At 41.3% G+C, this 24,137-nt stretch overlaps 1 protein-coding gene across 1 annotated transcript in view; it reads left to right on the top strand.

Annotated features, from left to right (window-relative positions):
* The window catches only part of tmtc1 (transmembrane O-mannosyltransferase targeting cadherins 1), a 119,434-nt gene that overhangs the window by 61,890 nt on the left and 33,407 nt on the right, over positions 1-24,137 (top strand). Inside the window, exons 5-7 of the mRNA XM_070853952.1 lie at positions 6,108-6,189; positions 6,559-6,662; positions 14,958-15,147. Coding sequence (XP_070710053.1) covers positions 6,108-6,189; positions 6,559-6,662; positions 14,958-15,147 — 376 coding nt within the window. The remainder of the gene's footprint in view (positions 1-6,107; positions 6,190-6,558; positions 6,663-14,957; positions 15,148-24,137) is intronic.

The raw sequence follows: 24,137 nt of genomic DNA, 5'->3' as shown, positions 1-24,137 counted from the left end.
ACTGTAATTTGATATGGCCTTTCTGTTTTAAATACTTTACATGTATGATTAATGCTGCAAAACACTGCTCCAAATGTCCACATGATACAGTGCTGGGATCCCAGGGACACCTTATGAATGGGCACCTTATGGGTGCCACCAGATTTGTTCATTGCTATTTCATTATTGTAGATTTTAATTATATTTCTCTACAGAAAACAGGTGGCAATTACATTAATACCTTTTTAAATATATGAAAATAAGTAATAAAGACATCAGAATCACAGTGATGGTTCCCATTCAGGTACACACATGTACTCGGTATAATTCACACCAGTTAAGAATGCTCTTCTTCACCGAGAAAGGGTCTGTATGTTTCACTTAGTTCACGAATATTGCATCTGTTATTTGTTTTCACAGTTTATTCAAGCAAATTCTTATAAAGACATTATCATTATTTGACAGGTTACACACACCTGTGGGTGCCGTGGAACAAGAATCACTGGGAGGGGTTGCCATGGTTCTAAGAAGTTTGGGAGCCACTGCTATAGTACATACACTGATCCGTATTGTAAAGTATAATAAGCAATCACTTTAATATTTGTGTAAGCCTTGTAGTTTCTGTAGTCTGGGAATATGGCCAGCTGATACATTAGAAACGGATAGGGTTCTGATAGCCGGTTAATTAATCTTTCCTCACTCTTGTTTTATTTGCCATTTGTCAAAACAGTGGAACCACATAAACAGTGACGGCGGTTGGACAACTGAGCGGGACACTGCATTCAGATGAAACTGCCTGTCAAGCCAGTTGGGCTTTGAAAGGAATGCTCACCCAGTGTTTGGCACATTTCTCTTAGTACTGGTGACTTATTATCAATGGACAATGTAAAAAAAAAACATTCAGATAGTGGGTTTATCACTTTTAGCTGCCATTGACTTTGGTCTGGTTGAAATGACGTGACATTCAATCAGCTTTAACTAGCTGACATTCCGTACATGACTTGCCCGATTTTAGTACTTTGAATCTTTCAGTGAAGATCGATGTGCTTGTCGTATAAATCATTCAAGCGTATTAAGTTGATGGTTCGAACCCGGTATTTTGAGCTGTCAGCTCATGAAATAAATAAGCTACAAAAGAGTAGAAAAACAAGTATGCCTCATCAGTTGTTTCTGGGTGTCGGATACATGTAACATGCGATTAATGCATTTAAACGGTGAAGTTTTTCAGCAAACCCTGCGATTAGTGGATTTGCTCGTGCAGACAAGGTACATTCACACTTTGTCCAGCAAATGTGCTCCGTTGACCAACCTAAATGGACAGTATTTGTATAATGCCTTTAGTCTTCTCTACCATTTCAAGTGCTGTAGCACTGCATTCGCATCACCCATTCAGACCATGCAATCTGCTAACCTGCTCATCAGTCGCAGACAAACCACTCGCTCACATTCACATGGAGCAATTTGGGGTTCGTGCCGAAGGATATTTCAATCAGGACTCGGACTGCAGGAGCAGAGAATGGAACTGCCCTATCTGCTGCTCCTGCTGACTTTGTGCCTACATTTTTAGCAATAAACTTTGATCAAACTTTGATTTGATGTTTCATATATTGATTAATTGATTGATTGAGTGGCGACCAGTCCAGGATGTGCCTGCCTCTGGCCAAATGTCTGCTGCGATTGGCTCCAGCCACCCTTAAACCCTTAAGGATAAGTGGTATAGATAATGAATGAATGGATGAATGACTGACTGAATGATTGCTTGATGGATAGGGAACCACATGCTTGCAATCCAGACAAATTGGGCATAAACTCCGTAATTTGGATCTGCTGCTTTAGCCACTGCATTCAACTAAACAGACTTTTTCCCCTGTGGAGCAATAGCATATTTCAAGGAATGATGAAAACTGAAAGATGCTCTACTGTTGTAGAGTTTAACTTCATCCGGTCTTCTAACTTTGTGATAGGACACAAGCACAGAGTGATGCATGCTTGCTCGTAGGGAGGATTGGCCCCTCAAGGATTTGATTCTCAACATCTCCCAGCTCAAACAGCCACTGGTCAGCTGATGTAACTCTACGTCTACCAATCATCCTAAAGAAAAAAGGAGAAAAAACAAAATAGTATAGACCTTTTTACTGATACTGAATTGCAAACCCATATGTCAGCTGTCTTTTACTCATTATATGAGCGATGCTATATTGACATCTCCTTCCTTATGATTTAAATTTCTTTTTACGAGCACATCACTTTACACTTTTTTTTTTTTTTACGTTTAAGCGTATGTGTGAGTTTTAAGACCATTAGAAATACAAAGTGCACGGTGTATCTCTAGAAACAAGTAATCAGTGGGGGAAACAGCCTCGCTTTTTTTTTTGGGACCTAACTCTTTCACGGTAGCGCAGGCAAATGCAGCGTCTGCACAGTCTGACTCCTCTTTGTCATTCTGTCTCCTGGCGCCGCAAACCTCAGCAGAACAGACAGAGCAAAGACTTTGTCAAAGACAAATATAGAAAAGGAGAAAAAGAGTATAGAGCAACGGGAGAAAGAGGCAGAGATGAAACGCACGAGACAGAGTGTGAGACAGACTGAATGTGTTCGAATTCCTGTGAGATCTCTCCTCTTGCTGCCTCTTTGAAAGCTCTACACAAGGGGAACATCTCAAAGTGATGGGGCGTTGAATGGATTCTCCATGCTTCCCTTTCACTACCTATCTGTCTGATCCCCTCCCTCTCATCTTATTCTCTTGCTGCCTTTTTTTCCTGCAAGCAGAGCAGCGTCTTTAGTTTTTACCTCGGGCTAATGGATAGGACTGTGTGGTCTGGGGGGGGGAGGGGAGTTCATGACTGACCTTGGCTGGATGGTTGGATCGATGAAAATATGAGCGAATGGCTGGCGACCTCGTAGACTTGTTACCTTAAATTGCAGGAAAGCAGACACATACAGGATCTTGAATTATGGAGTGAGTGGACAAAAAAGGAAATTAATCTGAAAGTCAAGATGAGAAAGTGTCTTGTACGGTGTCCTTGGGTGTTTTGAAAGGCTCCTATAAATAAAATGGATTATTATCATTATTATTAAGACTTTTGATGGAGAGAACAGTCTTGCAATCATAAGATTTTTTTGAATCAGTGACCGCTTGCTGATGTCTCTAGTTCAGTGTAGCTCAAGTATTAAACCTGGGTTTATTCTATAGTTTTCAACAAATACCCTGAAATAACCAAAACTAACAATTCGTTTGTCCGTCTCTCAATGCTTTCCATTTTTCCCATCCCATCAGCTCCAAGCTCATTGGTTCCTCACAGCTCAGAAATACATACAGAAAAAAACAAAAAAGCTCAGTAATTTCCACTGTAGCTTTTAAGACAGGAGGGAAGAGGGGAAACACACACAATACGTGTTAGTAGAACATTGTTGCACTCAGTTGTACGCACAAAAAACATGACAGAAGTAGTTGTATGAAGAATGAAAGAGAGAAATGAAACTCTACCTACTTTCTAACAGCTGGCCATTCACTTAATTAAAATCTCTATGCTTTTTTTTTTTTGGCACAAAAAATCCTTCACAACTATTTTCAAAGTCATTTATTTTCTAGCAAAAATCTTCTCTGGTTCTTACTTTTTAAATGAGAGGATTTTCAGCTTTTCAGCTTTTTATATTTTATATTACATAACTTTGAAATACTTCAGACCCTGAAAGACATAAACAGGGAGCTGTAACTGCTGGAAACTGATTTTCTTGTGCATAAAGTACTTTTTTTTTTCTTTTTTTACACATTTTTCTAAATGACAAGTTGACAAACGGAGAGAGAGAAATGAGGAATGACATGCCAGACAAATCCCAGTTTATTAACCTCTAGGACACCATTTTGAACTGAATGAAAATGTGTAATCTTTTGTTGTCAATAAGCTTCAATTACAGCCAATTTTTTTATTTTGTGATATGTATTTTCCCTACTTTCTTCCTCTTTCCCTTGGGGTGTTTAAGAATTTAGCTTATTTTCGTTGACTGATGCACCTACGGTTGGTGCTCAGCCTCTTTGGAGCTCAGTTAGCTTTGGAAACCCACATATCAAAGTACTGAACGCCACATCTCTTTTATAGCAAACAACGCTGCTAAATGACTTTCATTGCTACCTTTGTAGCACTGATGTGAATTAGCACTGCGGCATTTTTCTTGTTATTCCTCTTTTCTGTCAAAGAAGCACTGCCTCAAATACATTTCATGCTGCTAATTTGAAGAAGAAGGTTCTTTGATGTTTCTAAGGTTCCCCTAACAAGCTAAAATTTTTTGGCACAGACACTCAATTCAGTGTCTCAACTTTTTCATGTAGCGTTTTTCATACAAACATGCTGTCACAAGTGCATCACATAGCAAACTCACCACGATAAAATGCTAAGAATTGATAATTAGGATGAAAATAATGTACAAACCAGTGATCAGAACTTCAAAACTAAGGCTGTAACATTACCCCAAATGAAATAACGGATTAAAAAGGTTGTAATTTCCCTTTACAAATAGAGTTTGCAATTCTTTTTTTATATTCTTTTTATTGAGTTTTATGGTATGTACAAATAATAGTAATAATAAAAAGAATAAACTAAAAAAACAAACAAACAAGCAAACAGGAAGGCAAGAACAAAAACAAAACAATCCCACCCACCACAAAACTAACTTCGTGTGCTGCAATACAATATACAGAATTTTACAGAAATAAGTGCAACCACATATCAGACAGTATTTTTTAAAAAAACATTGCATCCTTCAGTGAGATACTGAATTATTGTGCTATGGAGCTACAGTCAGAGTTTTTGTAGAAAAGTATGCAGAGGTGTCCAGAGTCTCCAAAATTTTTCGATTTGTGATTCAGATTGTGGGTCAATTTTTCCAAAGGAAGAAGATTTGATATCTGAGACATCCACATATTGACCATAGGGACCTGGGGGGCCGACCATCGCAGTAATATGCATTTCTTAGCAAGGAATAACAGGATTGTTAATAGAGACCTTGTAGAGTTTGCAATTCTAACATCCAGTGGTAATGAGTTCCACAGTTTAGGGACATTAAAACAGAAGGCACTCTCACCAGAATTGAAAATGTGATGTTCACATGACAAGAAACTCTACAGCAGTCATTTAGTGTGCTGCCGGTCTACAGAGCAGGATTACAGCGACTAACAGCTTGGTTCTTGCAATTGTCCCAACAGCAGCAGCTTGTTGTTGTTGTTGTTATGCATATGTGGAGAAATCCGGTGTTGTCTTCACTGTGATCAGTAAAATCACAAAAAATGATAGTTCTTCTTCGTGCTTTACCTTTCCCAACTTGAGTCAACGCCGCCAGCAGCTGCCGTGGTTCGTGTTTACATAGTGGTGTAGTTCGGGTGTAGTTCCCAGTCAAAGCTGTCCTCAGACAAAGTCACGGATCCCTACTTCAGTTTTTGCAAGCTGCATGAAGGAATGGTGGACAGGAAGTTGAGCTCAGTCACTGCACGTCTATGGGATCAAGCAGCAGCTCACAAGTATTAAGTACAGTTTTTGCAAAGATGAAAGGAAGTAAATGACACGATGCATCTTACAGTTATTGTGTCGCTAATTACACCACTGTTCCCGTTTAAATGCAGTCACTCTGATTTTGGAAACATAAGCTCTACTTTTTGTTAAGAAGCATTCTTATTGCTAACTCACTGCTGAAGTTGGGGGGGGAAAAAAAAAGTAGCCTTTTTATTTCTGCCCTCCTCATTAATGTAAGACTTTAATGTAATCTTCTGTGGAACACACTGTGGGGGTGTTTGTACACTCCATTTAAAATAGACTTTCGTGTAGTCACAGTCACAGTGAAAGAGGCGACCAATTTTAACAGCAACGAGTTGTTACTGCAGGCCCGTGCACCCCCTTGACGTCTAATCCTCTGTATTTCTCTGATCTCAAACCTGTGATATTTTGATTGTATTGTACAGCTGAATTAAGCCCGAAGAGGCCAAAAACCCCCAGCAACAACTTATTTGTCAGTCTTTACTGTCGACTTAATTGTCATCAGGTTTCGGCTTGTGGCCTTCATCGTGGTCGTGGTGAGACGCATTACGGAGAAGACTTAAGTGTGACTGACCTTCTGTATGTCTGTGTGTCCCCCAGTCATCTGTCAGGATCCAGACTCAGGGACCTCCTCCACATCTGCAGCCCTCTCATCAAACGAGCCTGCCTCATTTCTGGCTATGTGAGTAGTTTTCGTCTTACATTGAAATGTCCCACCCTGGTGGTTCTGCATTCTTTATTCTTGTCTATTAACTGCACTGCTGGCCATTTTCCAAAGTAAAGCATATTTAGTTTTTTTAAGATGGATAAATATATAGTTTTCCTACTTTCCAGGGAGTCTTTAGTTTCATTTCATTTCAGCATGCTGTGAAATTCATGAAATTTTTTTCATTTTTAGTAGCGTTGTTGTTGCATAATACATCTTCGCTCATCGCTACACTTGCTGTCCTGCCATGTGCACACTTCAAATGATCTATCATATCATTATATTACGCCGCCACGAACAGAAACCTGCTGCAGTGACCGTGCTGACGTGTGTGTCTCCCTCCAGGTGGTGATCATCATGTCGGTCAGGCTGTGGCTGATGGGAGGATCCATGCCTCTTTTCTCCGAACAGGACAACCCTGCCTCCTTTTCACCTCACCTGCTTACCAGGTCAGTGACACACACACACACACACACACACACACACACACACACACACACACACACACACACACACACACACACATACATCGAGTCACAACCGGTTTCAGGATTTTTCAGGAGCAGGAAATATTTGACTACAGGAAGAGTAGAGAACAGATAATAACCGATATTAATATTTGGATATAAAACCTCTGGTACATCATCGTCATCGTCATCAAGGTCATGTTCTTTTTGTGAAATTCTCGACAACTACAAGAAGCAGTGAGAAGTGGCAAGGACTTTCTTGAATCTCAGGCTCCTTCCAGCAGTGCTCTTACATAATGTATTAAACACATGCGTAAAGAAAAAACTAGATTAAAATCTAAAACACATAAATACACATAAACTGTTAACAAACTAAAAAAGTGCAGCAGCTAAAATATAGGAAGGTAGGCAGGTAAATGCACCTGCCTATAAATATACAGAATATACAGTGGTGTATCAAATATACAGAGATGAACAGAGAGTATGCAGAGTATCATGGAGTCAGCCTGCGGAGGAAGAAGAGTTGCTGTCTCGCTGTCTGTGTGATGAGTCCAGGTCAGGTCCTCACTGATGTGAACCCTGAGGAACCTCAAGCTGCTGACTCTCTTGCAATCGCGCATGAACAGGAAGTCAAGGAGCAGGCTGACCACGCAGCTCTGAGTGAGGGGGCGGGTGTTAAGAGTCAGGGCGGAGGATGCGGTGGTGCCTGCCTGTCTGGCAGTCCAGGATCCAGTCACGCAGGGTGGTGTCCCAGACCTCTGAGTTTAGAGAGGGCAGTGTGGATAGGGCGATGGCTGTTAACCTGTGTGTGAATTGGTGTAGATGAGGTGAGTCAGGGAGAGAGGAGGTAACAAACTAACTCAAATCACCTCTTCATATTAGAGATGAGTGGCACTGGGCGGCAGACCTTCAGAGGGGTTTGGTCTTTCGGGGATCAGGGACAGTCGTGGTGTTTTAGAAATGCAGAGACGATAGACTAGAGAAGTAAGAAGCTGAGAATGTCTGTGACAACAGGTACCACCTGATCTTCACATCAAGGTATTAAGGTACCAAAGTCATTTATTTGTCATTTGACAACACAGTGTTGCAAAATGAAAACAAAATCTGCACACTTTGGTCTAGTGGGAAGGGATCCTGGGCTTTTGTAACTCCAAAGCCGGTGAGCTGTGCTCAGCGTGAACACAAGGTGTTCAGTTCATGTCGGAGAGGTGCAGACATTACATAAACACTGATTATAGTCTGTAGTAATTCTTCGTCCAGCGTACATGTGTCTGGTGTTGGAGCCCTGTCATACTCCAGTTTGTCACTGTACTGTCTCTTAGCTCTGCTGATAGCTCTCCAGAGCGCACACCAGGACTTCTTGTACTCCTTTGAATCACCTGAGTTGTCCCATAGCCCATGCTAGAGTAAGTCCATGCTTTAAGTTTGGTACGGACTTCTCTTTTAACCCAGGCTTCGGATTTGGGAATGTCCATACAGTAATCCAAAGATAACTAGGGATGTACCGATCTGACTTCTCAGTCCAGATACTGACCTGAAATCTGTGTTTGATAAATAAGCTGTATGCCTCAATATGTGGAAGAGGCTGGAATCATTCTTCTATATGTAAGGCAATATTAGCCTTGACTTAAACATTGCTAACTGTAGAACTAATGTAATATATAGATACATATATATAAATGTATTGACTTGTTATTTATCATCAAAATAATAAATAATTGTGCACAAGCAACTTGGTAAAAAAATCTTCTAAAATAAGAGGAATTACAATTCAAGTGTTTAAATGCGGCAACAAAGTGACTTTCTGATTTAAGTTCATTTTGTTTTGTTAATTTCATTTTGTTGGTTGTTGTCTCTTTAGGTGTGTTTTTGTAACGTTGGTTTGTGGATCCCATTCAGGTCCAACGGACAAATTTAATATGGCTTCTAGTCTGGCTCTATCCCTGCTTGTTCTCCTTTTGTCTGGAAGGTCTGGTCACGAACACTTAGGTGGGCTACATTGGCGGCCATCTGATTGGTAGTCACAGAAGGCTCTGTCTCGTGGCCCAGTGTAGCTGTGGTGGTTTTGGCAGCCACACCGGTAAATTACCACTGACCATCCTTCTTTTTTTTTGGCAGGACCACCTTGGACTCTGCAAACTTTTTGCTTTCATTTCTTTTTTTTCCTTCATGGGCCAAGGTGTAGTCTCAACAGATGAGTTTTCAGTCCGCAACAGAAGATGTGAAGAGTTTCTGTTGTCCTCATGTCAGTAGGGAGCTTGTTGCATCATTGTGGAGCCAGGGAAGCAAACAGTTGGGATTTTACTGAACGGTAGTGCGGCCCTGTCATAGTGAGGGAGTAGCAAGCTGATTGGCAGTAGCGAGCAGTGGAGTGTAGTGGATGGTCTAGGGTGCATAGCTTAACTATGTCTTGGATGTAGGATGGTGCAGAGCCGTTTGCAGCAATAGTGTAGGTACCATCTAGCTAGTGCAGGGGGCAGAGGAGCAGTGCAGTGTGGATAGACTGAAGGCCAGCTGGGCTCTACATTATGGATGAACTGCAGAGGATGGATAGCACATGTAGGAAGACTAGCAAGAAGTGAGTTGCAGGGGTTTAGATGTGAAATGACAAGAGCCTGGATGAGAACCTGCACCTCCTTCTGTGTGAGGAATGGACGCGCTCCTCTGATGTTGTGAAGCATGAATCCACAGAATTAGGTTGTCGCTGTGAAGGACAGCCGGTCATCCAGTGTCAGAACAATGTTCCTTGTCCAAGATGGAGACATTTCTCAATGCTGATGGAGAGGTTGTGGATTGGAGACTGGAAAGCATAGCAGTTGTGTCTAGATTTCGCTTCAGGTGATGTGCAGACATCCGGTGAGAGATGTCAGCAGACACAAAGAGATTTGTACTGACACCTGGGTTTCAGACTGGGGAAAATAACAGAATTAGTTGAGTGTCTTCGGCATGGCTGTGATAAGAAAAGCCATGTAAGAGAATAACAATACCCAGTGACTTTGCATACAGAGAAAAGAGGAGGGAACCAGAAAACTTGAGAGACCCCATTAATGAGACTACAAGTTTCCGATACAGATTCTTTCCAAGTTACCCCGTAAGTATGTGAGCATGGAAAGTGCGGCATCTGAGACTGACAGTTCTTTGAGAGTGGAGCGGAGGATCTTGTGATACACCGTGTCAAAAAGGCTGCTGAATGGTCCAGCAGAATGAAAATGGAGGAAAGGGAGGCTGCTCTAGCCACGTAGAGTTCCTCTGTGACGAGGGGGAGGGCAGTCTCTGTTGAGTGGCCCGCCTCCTTGAAACTAGACTGGTGAAGGGCATTAAGGTTATTGTGGTGGAAGTCTGCAGGAAGTTAGGAAAAGACAGCATGCTCAAGTGTTTTGGAAAGAAGTGGCAGAAGAAAGACGGCGCTATAATTTTTCACATTAAATAGGTTGATTAGTTGAGGGTTTGGTTAAAAGAGGATTGCTTTCAAAGCAATTAGAAAACAGAGGGTGCTTTAAGATTGTTTGAATAAAAGACCGTAGTCAAATTGGTACTGATGAGGCGGATTAAAAAAGGAAGGAAGTCAGAAGGAGAAGATTGAAGAGGGTGAGATGGGATAGAGTCAAGTAACCAAGGTTAATAGCTCGTTGGGGGAGAGGGAGTTTCGTCATAGATCTTTTTTGCGATTGCACTTGAGGACATTCAAAGTTCTTGAAATGTTCTGGATCGACTGACCTTCATGTCTTAAAGTAATAATGGACTGTCTTATCTCTTTCCTTAGTTGAGTGGCTCTTGCCATAACATGGATTAGTACAGTAGCTGAATAGGGCTAATCACTGTATAGAACTGTGCACCAACCCTACCTCTGTGCAACACAACTGATGGTCTCAAATGAAGAAGGCAAGAAATGCCTCAAAGTAACACTTGACATTGAATACATGTTAATTGAAAACCATTCCATATAACTACCTCACGAAGGCTCATGAAAAGGTGGCTACTTTGAGGAGTCTAAAATATAAAACATTCTGGTTTTTATAACACTTTTTGTTTACTATGCAATTCCATATGTGTTCCTTCATAGTTTGGATGTCTTCAATATGAATCTACATTGTAGAAAATAATAAAGATAAAGAAAAGCTGTTGAATGAGAAAGCGTGTCCATATTTTTGACAGGTATCGTAGAATAGGTGGTGATCAGGTACACTCTGAAGGCTGAAGGTTAATATAGTAAAAGCTCAGTCAACTTTACCTCTGATCCTTTATACGAGCCCAAGTGGGAACTTGTCGTACTGACAGAAAAATCGAATTAAATAGAAGTTATTGATGAGTCAGTAGGAGATAATAAAATCATATGATTTGGTGTAGTAGTAAGGATTTTGGGTGCCAGCAGAGAATAGTGAGGTCTCAGTTCTGTCACTGTTTGTCATCGTTGGCGAGACAGCATATAATTTGTCATTAGCACGGCAGCAGTGAAAAATGGCTCTCCTCTACTTCGGCCACCTGGGAAATTTATAGCGGATTCTCATATCCCTTGCTCTGTCCTTCCGGCTTGCCTTCATTTTCTTCTCTCATTATATCTGCTCCATGATGTCTAGCTGAGCCACCAGTATTCCCCTATCACCTCTCTTCGTGTCTGTCAGCGTGTCCTTGTTCCAGTTATCCTGCTCTTGTCTTTGCCATTCCAAACTGACAGTGTGCAGGTGGAATCATAAAAAAAAACGGTTTTTAAAGCTAATAATGACTTATGGTCTCATCTTTCCCCAGGATTTGTTCCAGGGTACCCTCCATATGCTACTTCTAGGCCAAATCATGCAAGATAATACAGTTGCTTATCACAACTATGCAGATGACACCATGAATTACTTAATTACTTGCTCTCTCAAAAAATGACTATGGTCCTCACTGTGCAAATACTGTGCAACAGATAGGTGTTAAAATGTTTTCCTTTAATTAAGATAGACAAGATTTTAAATCTTAAAACAAATGAAAGTCATAGCTGCGTTTGATTCCAGAGCTTAGTTTGATTCTATGTAGTAATCTATGATCATTGTTTACTTTTTGTATGATTTATGTATTACATTTTACCAAATCTATGATGTAATCTAATAAGTTCTTGTATGATATTACTCTTCTTTCCTTCTTTCTATTTTTGCCCTCTCCGTAGAGGCACAGTTTGTTCAACCCCTGCTCCGAATGGTCCAGTCTGAGAGTAGATTGTCTCTTTATCACGCAGATCACAACCACCTGAGTAATGAATGTGTCTGTGTCTATATACAGTTATATTGCTTGTCCTGCCTCACAAAGACCTCTGTCTCTGATTGAAACATTGATTTGCTAAATTAAATTTGCTGATAGCTATCAGCGTGCAGATCTTTTTTGTCTGACTTTTGGTTTTTTGATTCAGTACCTGTAGTAGTTTTGTGGATATTCACACTTTGTACATGTGTGTGATGAATTGTAGAACAGTGCTGCTTCACACCCGGAGCCTGGATCTTTTTCTCATCAGACGAGACTCAGGAAAGTGTGCACCACCTGACAAATTACTCATTTTTTCTTTTGGCTCCCTGATCCCTCACTATTTTTTCCCCCTGTGTTCTTTCTTCTCCTGTCTGCGAGCCTGTGTCGAGTGTGTATGTATGCAGGCGTGCGTGGGTGTGTGATAATTTGTGGTTAGAGGACCTTGCAAATTGTGGAACAGGGAATTGAATTTATGGCCCAGACCCATCAGATGACTGCAGGTGGAGAACATTCTGCTGCATGCTGAACGGCCTGTCAGCTCCACCTCGGAGGGCTGTCTTATCTCTATGTGTGTGTGTGAGAGAGAGAGCTTAAAGAGAGAACCTGTGCAATTCCTCTGCATGTCTCCCTGTTGACCCGAGTCTGTGTTTATTCTAGGCTCTGTCTTCCATGTCTCTCTCCAGCCGTCACTCTCTTTAATAGCCAATCTGGACAGAAGTCAGGGGAACAAAGTGGAGGGATTGGGAAGAGGTAGGAGCCCTGCTGGCTCCTTTTCGTCTTCTAGACATGATCCCATTGTGTTCAGAGGGGACCCCACCCCCTACTATTTCCTTGGTTGTCAGGAGATGGCGTTTCAGCCACATTGAGTTTCAGATTCTTCAGTTAGAATATCCTGGAAGAAATCAATAGCTACCTTGCGGCTGGTCTTCATCATAGACTGGTCTTCATAGCCTGACTGTTCAGAGTTCAGTCCAACAAAGCCTCTGTCAGAATCGATGACAACTTTAGCCCAGTGCCTTTTGTGTTGTAACCAGATTCAGAGGGGAGAATCGACTTACAATAATGGCCGATGAAATAATGACTTTCGATAATTAAAACAAGATAGTAAAGCCTATCTAATGTTTATATATATTATATTTATATGGACAGTCCTATTCAGGTAGCGAGAGAGAAATCTTAATGCTACAGCGTACAATTATATTTCATATAATTGTATTACATATAATTGTGTGCATCCAACTTTTTGGCACTACTTACTGTTTTAACATGGCAGTGCCCCCCTTGCACAAAGCCAGCTCCATAAGGAAATGGTTTTCCCAGTTTGATGTGGAGCAACTTGACTTGCCTGCACAGGGGCCAGACTTCAACCCCATGCAGCCCTGTTGGGATTAATTGGAATACCAACTCTGAGCCAAGCCTTAATACCCATGGTCAAACATGTTGTGCCCACAACTGCTGAACAATGGAAATGGTCTTCTGCCCCCTCTTATGGTTGGCAAACAACAAAATGGTCCATGACCACCATATTCTTTGTGGCAAGTGGAAGTATGTTGGCCATGTGTTGGCCAATCCATCCTTATTACTATGGAAAACATTAGTTAGGACATTAGGATTCACATTGCAGGGGTAGGTAGGGAATAAAAGATTAACTCTGCTCAGTGGTAATTTCAATAATCCTACTGGAAGACCTTTTCACCATCTTACTTTTCACTCAATGCATTCTACTATCTCACCAGAAAAGGTGTTTATGTAATCTCCCTAACACTCTTATTCAAACCGCTGGCATATGGTTATAGAAGTAGAAGATATTAGAAGTAGCTTACTCTTACTTTCTGGTCTTCTGTCACTTCAATCTAGCATCTAGTATCAATTCATACACAGACAGATGATCACACTTCCAGAGGAGCAATCACACCATGCATGAACAAACAAAATAAAGGGTAAATACTCGAATTGCAGAGACCCCAAAGTAATCGCTAGTGATATGACACCTGTTATGTCGGGGAGGACATGTGATGACCTGAATGTTGCCCCTCAGGTTATCATCAAGCTCTGCCAAGACCAATAACAACCCATTCATTTGAATTAGATGTGTTTGAACATCTAAAACACAGGGGTAGGAGGGTTTAAAAAAAAAAAAAAACCTCAGCAAACAATCCATACAAGCCAGATGTACTCTGAGCTGTTCGACACATGGAGTCCAACATTTATATATATAATTGGCTGAAAATGCCCGACATCTCCTTTTCACGGTTCTCTCTTTCTCCAGCACCACCAGCAGGTCCAGCATGGCATCTGGTCTACAAACTATTGATTAGAAATACATATGATGCACTTAGTAGAAAGGTAGACAATCCTGAAATCAGAATCATGCAAGCCTTTTTCCCTTATTTGTCCATTTATCGCTTAATAAGATTGTTAAGAAATTCCCAGCCATGGAAGGTCCTCTCTGTGTGGAGTTTGCATGCTCTGTCTTTGCTTGTGAGTGTTTCCTGCGGGTAGTCAGATTTCCTCCCACCTCCCAAACATGTATGTGAGGTAAACGCTCTCCCGGCTGCTGTCCAGTGGCTGCCCACTGCTCCTAATGTGTTGCAATGGGTTAAACACAGAGATGGGATTTCAGTTGTTGGACCAGACCGAGTGGCTGTCTGTCTGACCCTTCCTTGGGTGTTTGAACTAAAGCAGATAGCTGCAACACTGTGGACAGATCAATACTCCAGACAGCTATGTGAGTCTTGAACCCACTGAGAGAAATGTAGAGAAAGGGAGAGGAAAGAGATGACCAAAGCAAAAGCAGTAGCAGCACACACTCAGGCATTTAGCACAATCTGTTACTTGGCATAGACTTATTTGATTAGGCTCCAGCTGTCAGACTATAGAATTACTCCCAATCAATATTTAACCTCAGAAAGCCTCCTGTTCATTTCATCCCAAGGAAAACTGCCAAACACTATAGTATAGTGATAATGATTAAAATGACTGACTGTTGCCCCACTGAAATCACCTTAAATTCATCTTCTCTCTCTCTCTCTACTCCTCCCATCTCTCTCTACCCAGGTTTTTGACCTATTCTTACCTGCTGTCCTTCAATGCCTGGCTGCTGCTGGCCCCCATCGTGCTGTGTTACGACTGGCAAGTTGGAAGCATTCCCCTGGTGGAGTCGCTGGGCGACATGCGCAACATGGCCAGCGTGCTGCTAGCCATGGTGATGGTTGCTCTCTGCCTGCATTGTGTCTTCTCACTACAGGTAAGATCGAGAAAGTGAAAAGGTAATTCTTTCTCCCCCTGATGCTTGTCTGTCCTCGTTACATCCTTTAAGGAGTGAGGGGTGCAGGAGGCTGGTAGCATCCCAGAGGTAAAGGTGAAAGCTTCTGAAATGTCGCATTTTTCAATCTCAACTATACAAATACCCTAAAGCTTGAAGCCATTGAGTGCAGGGTGCTCGACTTCCATGGAATTTGCTGTGGATATTCTTGGTCCCCAGTTGATGAATTGTTGTTATTGTGGTGTCCTCCTGAGCAGCACCATCAGGCCAACACTTCCCCCTGTGCATAAGAAATATCAATAGTTAGCTTGTTAAATGATGTGAAAATTTGATGAGCACATTCATGCTCCCGACTTGATATGTCCTTGTAATTGTGATGAGCACATGGCCTTTACTGTAGCCCCACCCCAAGACAAACACTAACAAAAAGTAGCACATTTCGATTTATTATAAGCCTTGAAGGCTTACAACAATGTGTTTACATTATTGTGGTCACACCACAAATATCTTTGCAAAATATCTGATCTTAAAAGCTTTGCAATGTAGGGAGTACTTGTAGAACAAGTGAGTTCACCACTATGACTGGAAAGCTACCAGGATAGCACTAATCAACTATAACAGTGCTGTGCTGTTTACTCCCCCATGACCTTGTGCTCCCCAGATTGTACGTTTTAATAATCAAAGGGTTATGGAAGGGGAAACAAAGCAAGCTAACAAGCTTCCTACCTGTCAGGTAACAATTGCTTAGTCACCAATGGGACAATTAGACCACACAGTTTATTGAAAAGATGCATTTGTACCATTGGCTTGTCTGGTAATTGTCTGCAAACCACGTGGTCTTTGTGGAACAGTTTATTCTCCATCAAGGGAGGGTTCAAGAAAACGAAGTGGGTGGTGCAACCCAGCTAATTGGCTGGGCAGTGAGATGCTGAACAATGGGATGGAGGAGTGCAGCTCATTTCTGTGGTCAGACGTTCTCAGCTCTGGTGTTGACTGTCAGCGGGGGCAGACACTAGTGCTCTGCTGCCATTCAGTTCGAATGACTCTTTGGCTGTCAGCTGCCCGGCAGGGGAGACACTCTGTGGTGCACGAGCGTATTATAATGGCAGAATGTACCCTTTTTATTTGTTTGATTCCGTAGAATTGGAGTTTGTGGGGCAGCTGCTCTGCAGGTGTGCTGCACTGAGGGAAGTGAATAACGGATTTCTTACTTAAGATTTATTGAATAAGAAGAAAAACACAGCACACAGTAATAATATAGTAATAGTATCCATAAATTAATACAAATAATGAAACACTAGCACCTGACTAATTAATCACTGAAGTCCAGACTCAGAGACAGCCCGAATGGCTTTTTCCATTTTGAAATCTCTGGCTCTTCCTCAAAGGTCAGTCCTTTTAATACAGCTTGCTGTTTTTGACGTTAAAAGCTGCTGTGATTGAGTGTATATTCCTCGATCCTATTCTATTGCCACATCAACGCAGTCCCGCGTTTGTTTTTGAGTGTGCATGACGTGAATGACATTAGCAAAAGATGGCTGAAACACATCTGCAGTAGTCGTGGTAGCGCAATGTACGTTCACCAGTGTGTTCCACTAAAGAGCACAATGTGTATTTGAGGTGCAGTCAGTCAGTGGACTTTCAGATCCTGAAGGAACTCTTAATTACTGCTTTATCAAAGGTAGTGAAAAGGCCAGCCCAGTCTCTGTGTCAAAAAGATCAATTAAGCAAATATTGAATGTATCAGCTATAAGAATCACTGCCATTTCCAAAAAACAAAATAGTTATAGCATTTTTTACTTCTACTGTGTGCTTACAGTGAATTTATTTAGTTATTTAACATGCACAAGCTAACAGATTATAAACACTTCCTCTTTAATACGCCTCCACGCTGGTGACGGTTGCGTCCAGGGGCGCCATATTTTCAGGTTGTCCGTCTGTCCGTCCGTCCATTCCATTCTCGTGAGCACAATATCTGGGGAACGACTTGAGAGAATTCATTCAAATTTGGCAGAAACATCCACTTGGACTGAAGTGTGAACTGATTCGATTTTGGCGGCCAAAGGTCAAAGGTCAAGGTCGCCGTGACCTCACCAAAGATTTATTGGGATGAAATGATGAAGTGATGACATTGAATTAAATCGAAAAGGTCAAAGGTCATCTTCACAGTGACATTATAATATTCTGCAAAAACTCTTTCTCTGTCCATTATTCAAACCATCCATCACTCAGGAACACGAGGGGAGACTGTGACCATATTTCACATTTGGTCGAACACCGAGTTGGTGGTACTAATCTTGAAACTGTGATTGTAGAGACCTTCTGCGCTGCTGGGTTGGAAATGTGTGTGAAGTATCCACATTTTAGAATTCAGAATCAACATCCATATCTGAAGCATTGTCCACTGCCATAGCTACAACTGTGTTCTATTAGAAAGCAGCTTTATAGGCCAAGCATGTGAACACATACGAGGAATCTGACTTTGTTAGTAGACATACAGCAGAACAACAAAGCTTAACAAAGTCAAATCAATTCTATTGATATATTTCTATATCACAAATCAAAAATTTGCCTCAAGGGGCTTTGTAATCTTACATACATCTTTGTAAACTAGACATACATCTGCGAGGCGCTAATTCTTGTTACTTTATGCTTCAAACCAGGCTCACCTCATACACCACCTGTTACCGTGGATACAGACCTTGCTCTGTGTGTGCTTGTGTATACATACAGCGTGCATCATCCAATGGTGTGTTGTCTGTGGGGAAGAAGTTTTCTTTCTCCCAATCAACACCAGCTTTTTTTCTAATACCTCTTATCCTCCCATAGCACTTTATGGTCTTATTTCTTTTCCCCACAATGCCTCTATGTTTATCTTGGTCTTACATTTCAGATGATATTTGGTCCAAGGAGTCTTTGTTGAACTGAGCTGCAGCTTTGGGAAGAAAACGTGCCTCAAACGTAGCGTTTCTTAGCAGAAATGTATTCGTTCTTATTTAGTCGGACTAAATGATGCCAGGTGTTGCTGCTGCTTTCTTCCCAGGCTGTTTTTGAGATCTCCGTTCATATTTGGTAACTTCTTCTCCGCAATGGGAAAATCAGGCCTTGTGCTCAGCACAGAAGTCAAAATATTCCCAATAATTTTCTTTTCACCCATCAGAGTTTCTGCGGAGCAAGAGAGGGACTTGTGAATATACAAGTAGAACCTTTTTATTTCCCCAGAATATTTTGTAAATGGAAATTGTTCCTCGTATTTTATTCATCTGAAGAGCAGCTCCGTGTTGCACTGTATGCTGTGACACTTCACATGATTTAAAGCAGAGCGGGGCGACGTGACGTTATATACCATGTGACAATAGAAATATGTCCGCTGGAAGACTTTTGGCAGCGCCATCTCTACCACAGGAATTCTCCCTTAGTGTCTCAGCTGTATACTCAGGGCCGGCTAGTTCAAGGCTGGATTCCCCACATGATCTTGTGAACTCATGATCTTTTTAACTCAAATGTTCTTGCTTGTATGGAAGTTCCAAATGTAGAATGAAAAAAAAAATCGAATGTGATGTATGTAAGTATGGTAAGGTAAATTTAAACCAATTTTAAATTGAATTTACAGAACAATCACTGTATCGTGTTACATACTGTTATCTTGATATAAAATTATATGTACAGTAGAAGATTTTGGCCATATTGTCCACCCCTAATTTAAAGCCCATGCCCACGATGACAGATAAATATATAAAAGGCAACCTTGTGCCATCATTTTAGCTTGAATTCATCTCCTTCACATATTCAATTAAAAAAACAAAGCCAAAGCTTCCAGTCTAAACTAGGCCTCCTGGCTCTAGCTTCATACATAACACATAGAAATGAGAACAAAAATGATTGTTGCCCTTATTTTACTGCTCCTTTATAAACGCAGAAAAAGCATATTGAGATATCAAACTGTTCCTTTAAGTCATTTTTAATTTGTCAATTTAAAAAGTAGTGGCTCTCCAAGCAAAATCTGCATTTTATGCCCCAAAAGAATTTTTACATTTTAATCATTTAGATATAAATTAATGCGAGTTTATGGCTACAGTTCGTGTTTTTGTTGTTACTATGATGTGAATTTCATAGACGGGACAAGTATCACACACATGCAAATCTAAGATGCACCACATTTCAGAAATGTATTTGTTTAACTAAATACATATAGTATAATATTGTTCTGTGTGGAAACTCAACAGTTCTCCTGCCTAATAAGTCAACTTTTGGCTTCACAAAAGTCCAAAAAACTCCGTTCTCCTGCATAAAGGACCTGAGCACTTTGTTGCCTGACTTCCTAATGCTTTCTGGCAAACAACTCTGAAGGCAAACTTCAGAGCTCACTCAGTTTATTCAAGCGACATAATTACGCGATACTATAATTGTCTCCTTTGTGGAGCAGTTTGTACTGAGCAGAGTAGGATTATGAAAGTGAAGCTGAAATAGTCTCCTCTGCTTTGGAATCAGTGGCTCCTGATTCCCTTAAAGGACAGAGGTGCCGAGGTGGCTTGCTATTGGTGGATTCCCTGACTCCCATTCCACATCTTGAGTATTTTCAGTGTTTTTGTAACATTGGTTTGCGGATCCTGTATGGGTCAGATGGTGAAGATATTACAGGCATATAGGCTGACTGTCAGGAGCTCTTAGCAGGTAAATTGTGATGTTTTGGTCTTTTGAGGTACAGTAACAGTACAGTAAGCTAATCCAGAGGAGCATGGAGGTGCATTGTCGGCCCTTGGAATGGCCCCATTGCCACTGATTCCATATTTAGCGGTTTGAGTCAGTATTAGCCTGATATCCCAGGATCAGTGTCTGATATCCAGTATCAGTATCAATGCATCCTTAGTATTTTAATTTTATACTTTAACTATGGTTACTAGTTATGCTTTTCAAAGTAAGACTTTATATTCAAACCCACCAAACAGCTTGTTAATTATTATTATTATTAATATATCAATAGTAATAATCCACTAATATGATAATATAACACTGACAGGGAACATTCTGCATAATGAGTAAATTCAGTACTTAGTAAAAGTACTTCAATAAAATGCTGAAGTACTTTGAATGCTGGAAGTAGTTTCAAAGTGTGACACTGCTACTTTTATTAATTAATTTGAATAGTTCTTCCATCACTGTTGGTTTAATAATAATAATAATAATACATTTTATTTTTAGGGCGCCTTTGAAAGCTCACAAGGTCGCCGCACAGAATACACATAAAACATGCAAACATACATTTGAGCCACTCATCGCTAAGGACTGTTTCTGCAGTGTTAGATCTTCTGCTCTCAGTTATCTAAAAGTGGCCTAAAAGTAATCACAAGTGTGCAGTACAACCCTGAGTCAGGTCAGGCAGTGTAATTACTAAGGATAGCTGAACTCGTGGAGCCATTTTTTTACGTCGAACACAGTCACCTTTAATTGTCTTATTTGTAAGGGAGAGCTGCACGTGCATGATTTCAGGTGCGTCGGATCTATTGGCTTGCGCTCGGAATCAGATTAGCACCTATGTTAGTTCCATTAGTGGCAAAGCAGATTATGATGAAACCAAATGAAAGAGACAAAGGGATTTTTTTTCCCATTGCTGCTCATCCAGCTTCTCTGTGGCTGTGTTCTCACAGGCTGGTATTTGGAAGTGCATCCTCAGAACTCTGCATGCTACTTATACAGTGTTTGAGGTGAGGTTTGGATCATGCAGAGTCTGTAGCAGCGTAAAGAGCAACATCACCAATGGTAAAGTCTCTCCGCTGAGATCCGATGCCTTTTCTGACCCTACGAGTTCTTTTTGTAGCATGTTTTTGTTGAGTGAAACAAATTTTGTTGTTGTTTTTGAGAGTGAAAAAAAATGTGTGTGAATAGTTAGCATAGAGTTTTTAAGGTCACCACACTTCACCACTCCTTCTATTGGTGATATGTTGCACGGATTAAAGTCTCACACACATCCTACCTCCCCCACATTGTATGCAGCTGTCAGTACGAATATTCTGTCTCGATCCTCGCAAGCCCTCTCTCGCCGCAGTCCAGTTCTGTATAGAGCGACGCTGCTAACCCCACAGCGACCTCAGGAAGTAATTTACGTTCCAGCGCGCCCCCTCCCGCCCTCTCCCTCAACCCCACAGTGCGACTGACGTGCCATTAATGATGTCACGGCGAGTCCAGAGACTCAGTGGATTTTATCTTAACTTCCTTCCAAGGTCTATTTTGGTCTGTAACACCCAGTGGAAAACACATACAGTGTATGCTTTGCAGAAAGGAAGTCCTTGACCTGCTGCATCTCTCTCTCTCTCTCTCTCACACACACACACACACACACACACACACACACACAAACAGAATTATGTTTGGAAACTGGCAAGGGACAAGTGCACTGGATGAATTTGGCAGTAACTTAGTAGTCAAGGATTGTATGGCTACACCATGCTCTAGTGTGTGTGTGTGTGTGTGCGTGCGTCCACATGCACTTTGCAGCCGTGTGTTTGGGCCTGTGTGTGGATGCTTCAGTGCCAGCAGTCATTTTTGTGTGTGTGTGTGTGTGTTTCCGTCTGTGTGGGTGGGTGGATGTGATGCCAGGCAATCTGCGGTTCTGGCTAGCTTCTCCAGTGTGGGCGCAGGTCTTCATTTAGTTTCTGTCTTCTTTTGGTGGATGGTCCAGCTGGGTCCACTCGCAGAGGTCTGGGGATAACTCTATCATAATAAATTAGAATGGTGATATTTAAAAGTCCTCAGACAGCTGTTCAATTGGCTGTGAGGTTGAAAAACAACCCCCCACGGAATTATCGCCTCTGACTGGATTTCTGTTTTTTGGGTAGCAGAATATTGCCGGTTTGAAATATAATTGAGCCAGCCGTGTCTCAGCTCCTTCCTAACCAACGATCTGACCTAAAAGATACTGTGTGTAGAATATGTGATTAAAGACTGGGCAGTATGACAATATATACAGTATACATTATATAGATAGTGTAATAATAATAATAATAATAATACAATATTAACAACGCAGTACACAAAACAGACATTCCGGTCTAGTTATTTTATTGGCAATTTATTGTAATGATTTAAAAACTATATATTAAATTATTATCAGCAGAGAGAACCAGACCTCTGTTTTCTGTCAATGCAAACTCAAACCTTCCACTTTGATTACCTGTTGTCTAGCACTAATCTGATCAGACTCTTAAATGTGCGGCTCTAAGGTTCTCTTTTAAACAGAAAAACAATTTTCATTCACTAATTAATTGAAATCAGTTCTACTTGGCTGTTTTTTTTTTTTTTAAAAAAACACTTCCTGCACAGCACGGTGGTGCGATGGTTAGCCTCACAGCAAGACCGGGTCTGTGTTTGGCCCAAGTCAGCCGACTTGGGCCTTTCCATGTGGAATTTGCATGCTCTCCCTGTGCTTTCGTGGTTTCCCTCCATGAGCTCCGGTTTCCTCCCACAGTCCACAGACATACCCACAGCCTGTCTGTCTTTGTGACAGCCCTGTGATCGCCTGGTGACCAGTCCAGTGTGCAGCTGGGATTGGCTCCGGCTCCCCTGCCACCCTTAAGGACAGGCGGTATAGATAATGAATGAATGAATGCAGAAACATTTCACATTAAAGACCTTCCAGACGTTAATCTCTCGCTTTCCTGGCTTCTTAATCCTTTAAAGTGAAACATCTGAAGGAAGTGTTCAGTGTCTTCGACAGTAGCTTAACTTCAAATAAAAAATGGCAAAGTAGTTTGGTGTTGCGAATGATCGCCTTGACATTTGCTGTCTGGTATGACATGATTCTTGATACTAACTCTTGATACAGATGGCATCAAAGTAAGGAATTTTCATACCCTACAGGCAGTCTATATGGAATTTCTAAATGTCTGTGGACTTTGAGTTGAAGCAGCAGCTATGTGAGGTTCGAGCCACCCCCCAATAGAGAAACAACTAGTCCATGAGTTTGGACCATGAATGTGTGGCCTTCTTGTCTGATAAATGATGCTATAGATTTTACGGCGTAGTACAAATTTCCTCAGAGGATACGCCCTCAAATTTAGGCAAAAAGACATTTTGCATTTTGCTGCCATAGTCAGATGAGCCTTTGAAATGGAACAGCCACGTTGACCTGTTGTGTTTGAAATGAGAACCCTGAAATGGGACATAACTCTACTGGGCCTGAAGCACAGCCTCCTCACGCTCCTCCTCATACACACTACAGTTTCACTAGATGCAGCCAACAACAGTTCTCATCCAGTTTTGATAAAGGGTTGCATCACTCTCTTCAGGAGAAAATTCTCAGATATTCTGCCGTCAACTTCAAATATATTTGGACAGCAAGATTAAATGTGAACAGTGCATCACAGTTAATGTTACCTACATCTTGCTGCAAGAAGGGGCTATTCACCACCTTTGCCTTTCTGCCTCTCATACACGTTCACCTCTCCCTGCTGTTTGTGTGTGTGGTGTGTATGGCAAGACATATAAAAGGCTGAGGCAGTTCTTGGAACATTTCAAGAAGCGTTTTCTTCAACTCCGCTGTCTGAACTCCGGGGGCCCAATTTAAATTATCTACAGCGCATGGTCTAAAGTGAATGGTGCAAGCGTGTCCAACTCCATTTTCATTGGAGAAACAGTACATAATCTGGGTGCAAAGTAAGGCAATGGATGCAAAGGGTTTGCATTTAGTGTCTTAATTGATAATAAGTGTATTTTCAGCGTAGCATGAATTAAAACAGCCAGAGTGTCATCTCCTATTCCCTTTAAAAGCCATGTGTGCTAACACCTTTTGCATTGCTAGATAAATGGTTGCTTGTTACACATACAGGGGCTGCTGCGTGTGTCTGTAACAAGAAGAGTGTACCCCCTTATGTAGATGCATCTTACTATCTGAATAATGCATCCTTTAAATAGCAGGAAAATTCTGTGCCTTTGACCTTTAAGACCAAGTTCTTGTTGGTCAATCACTGCCTGTT

This window comes from Pempheris klunzingeri, chromosome 22 (assembly GCF_042242105.1).
Source record: "Pempheris klunzingeri isolate RE-2024b chromosome 22, fPemKlu1.hap1, whole genome shotgun sequence".
Lineage (NCBI taxonomy): Eukaryota > Metazoa > Chordata > Actinopteri > Acropomatiformes > Pempheridae > Pempheris > Pempheris klunzingeri.
This window is presented reverse-complemented; position numbering and strand designations above follow the sequence as displayed.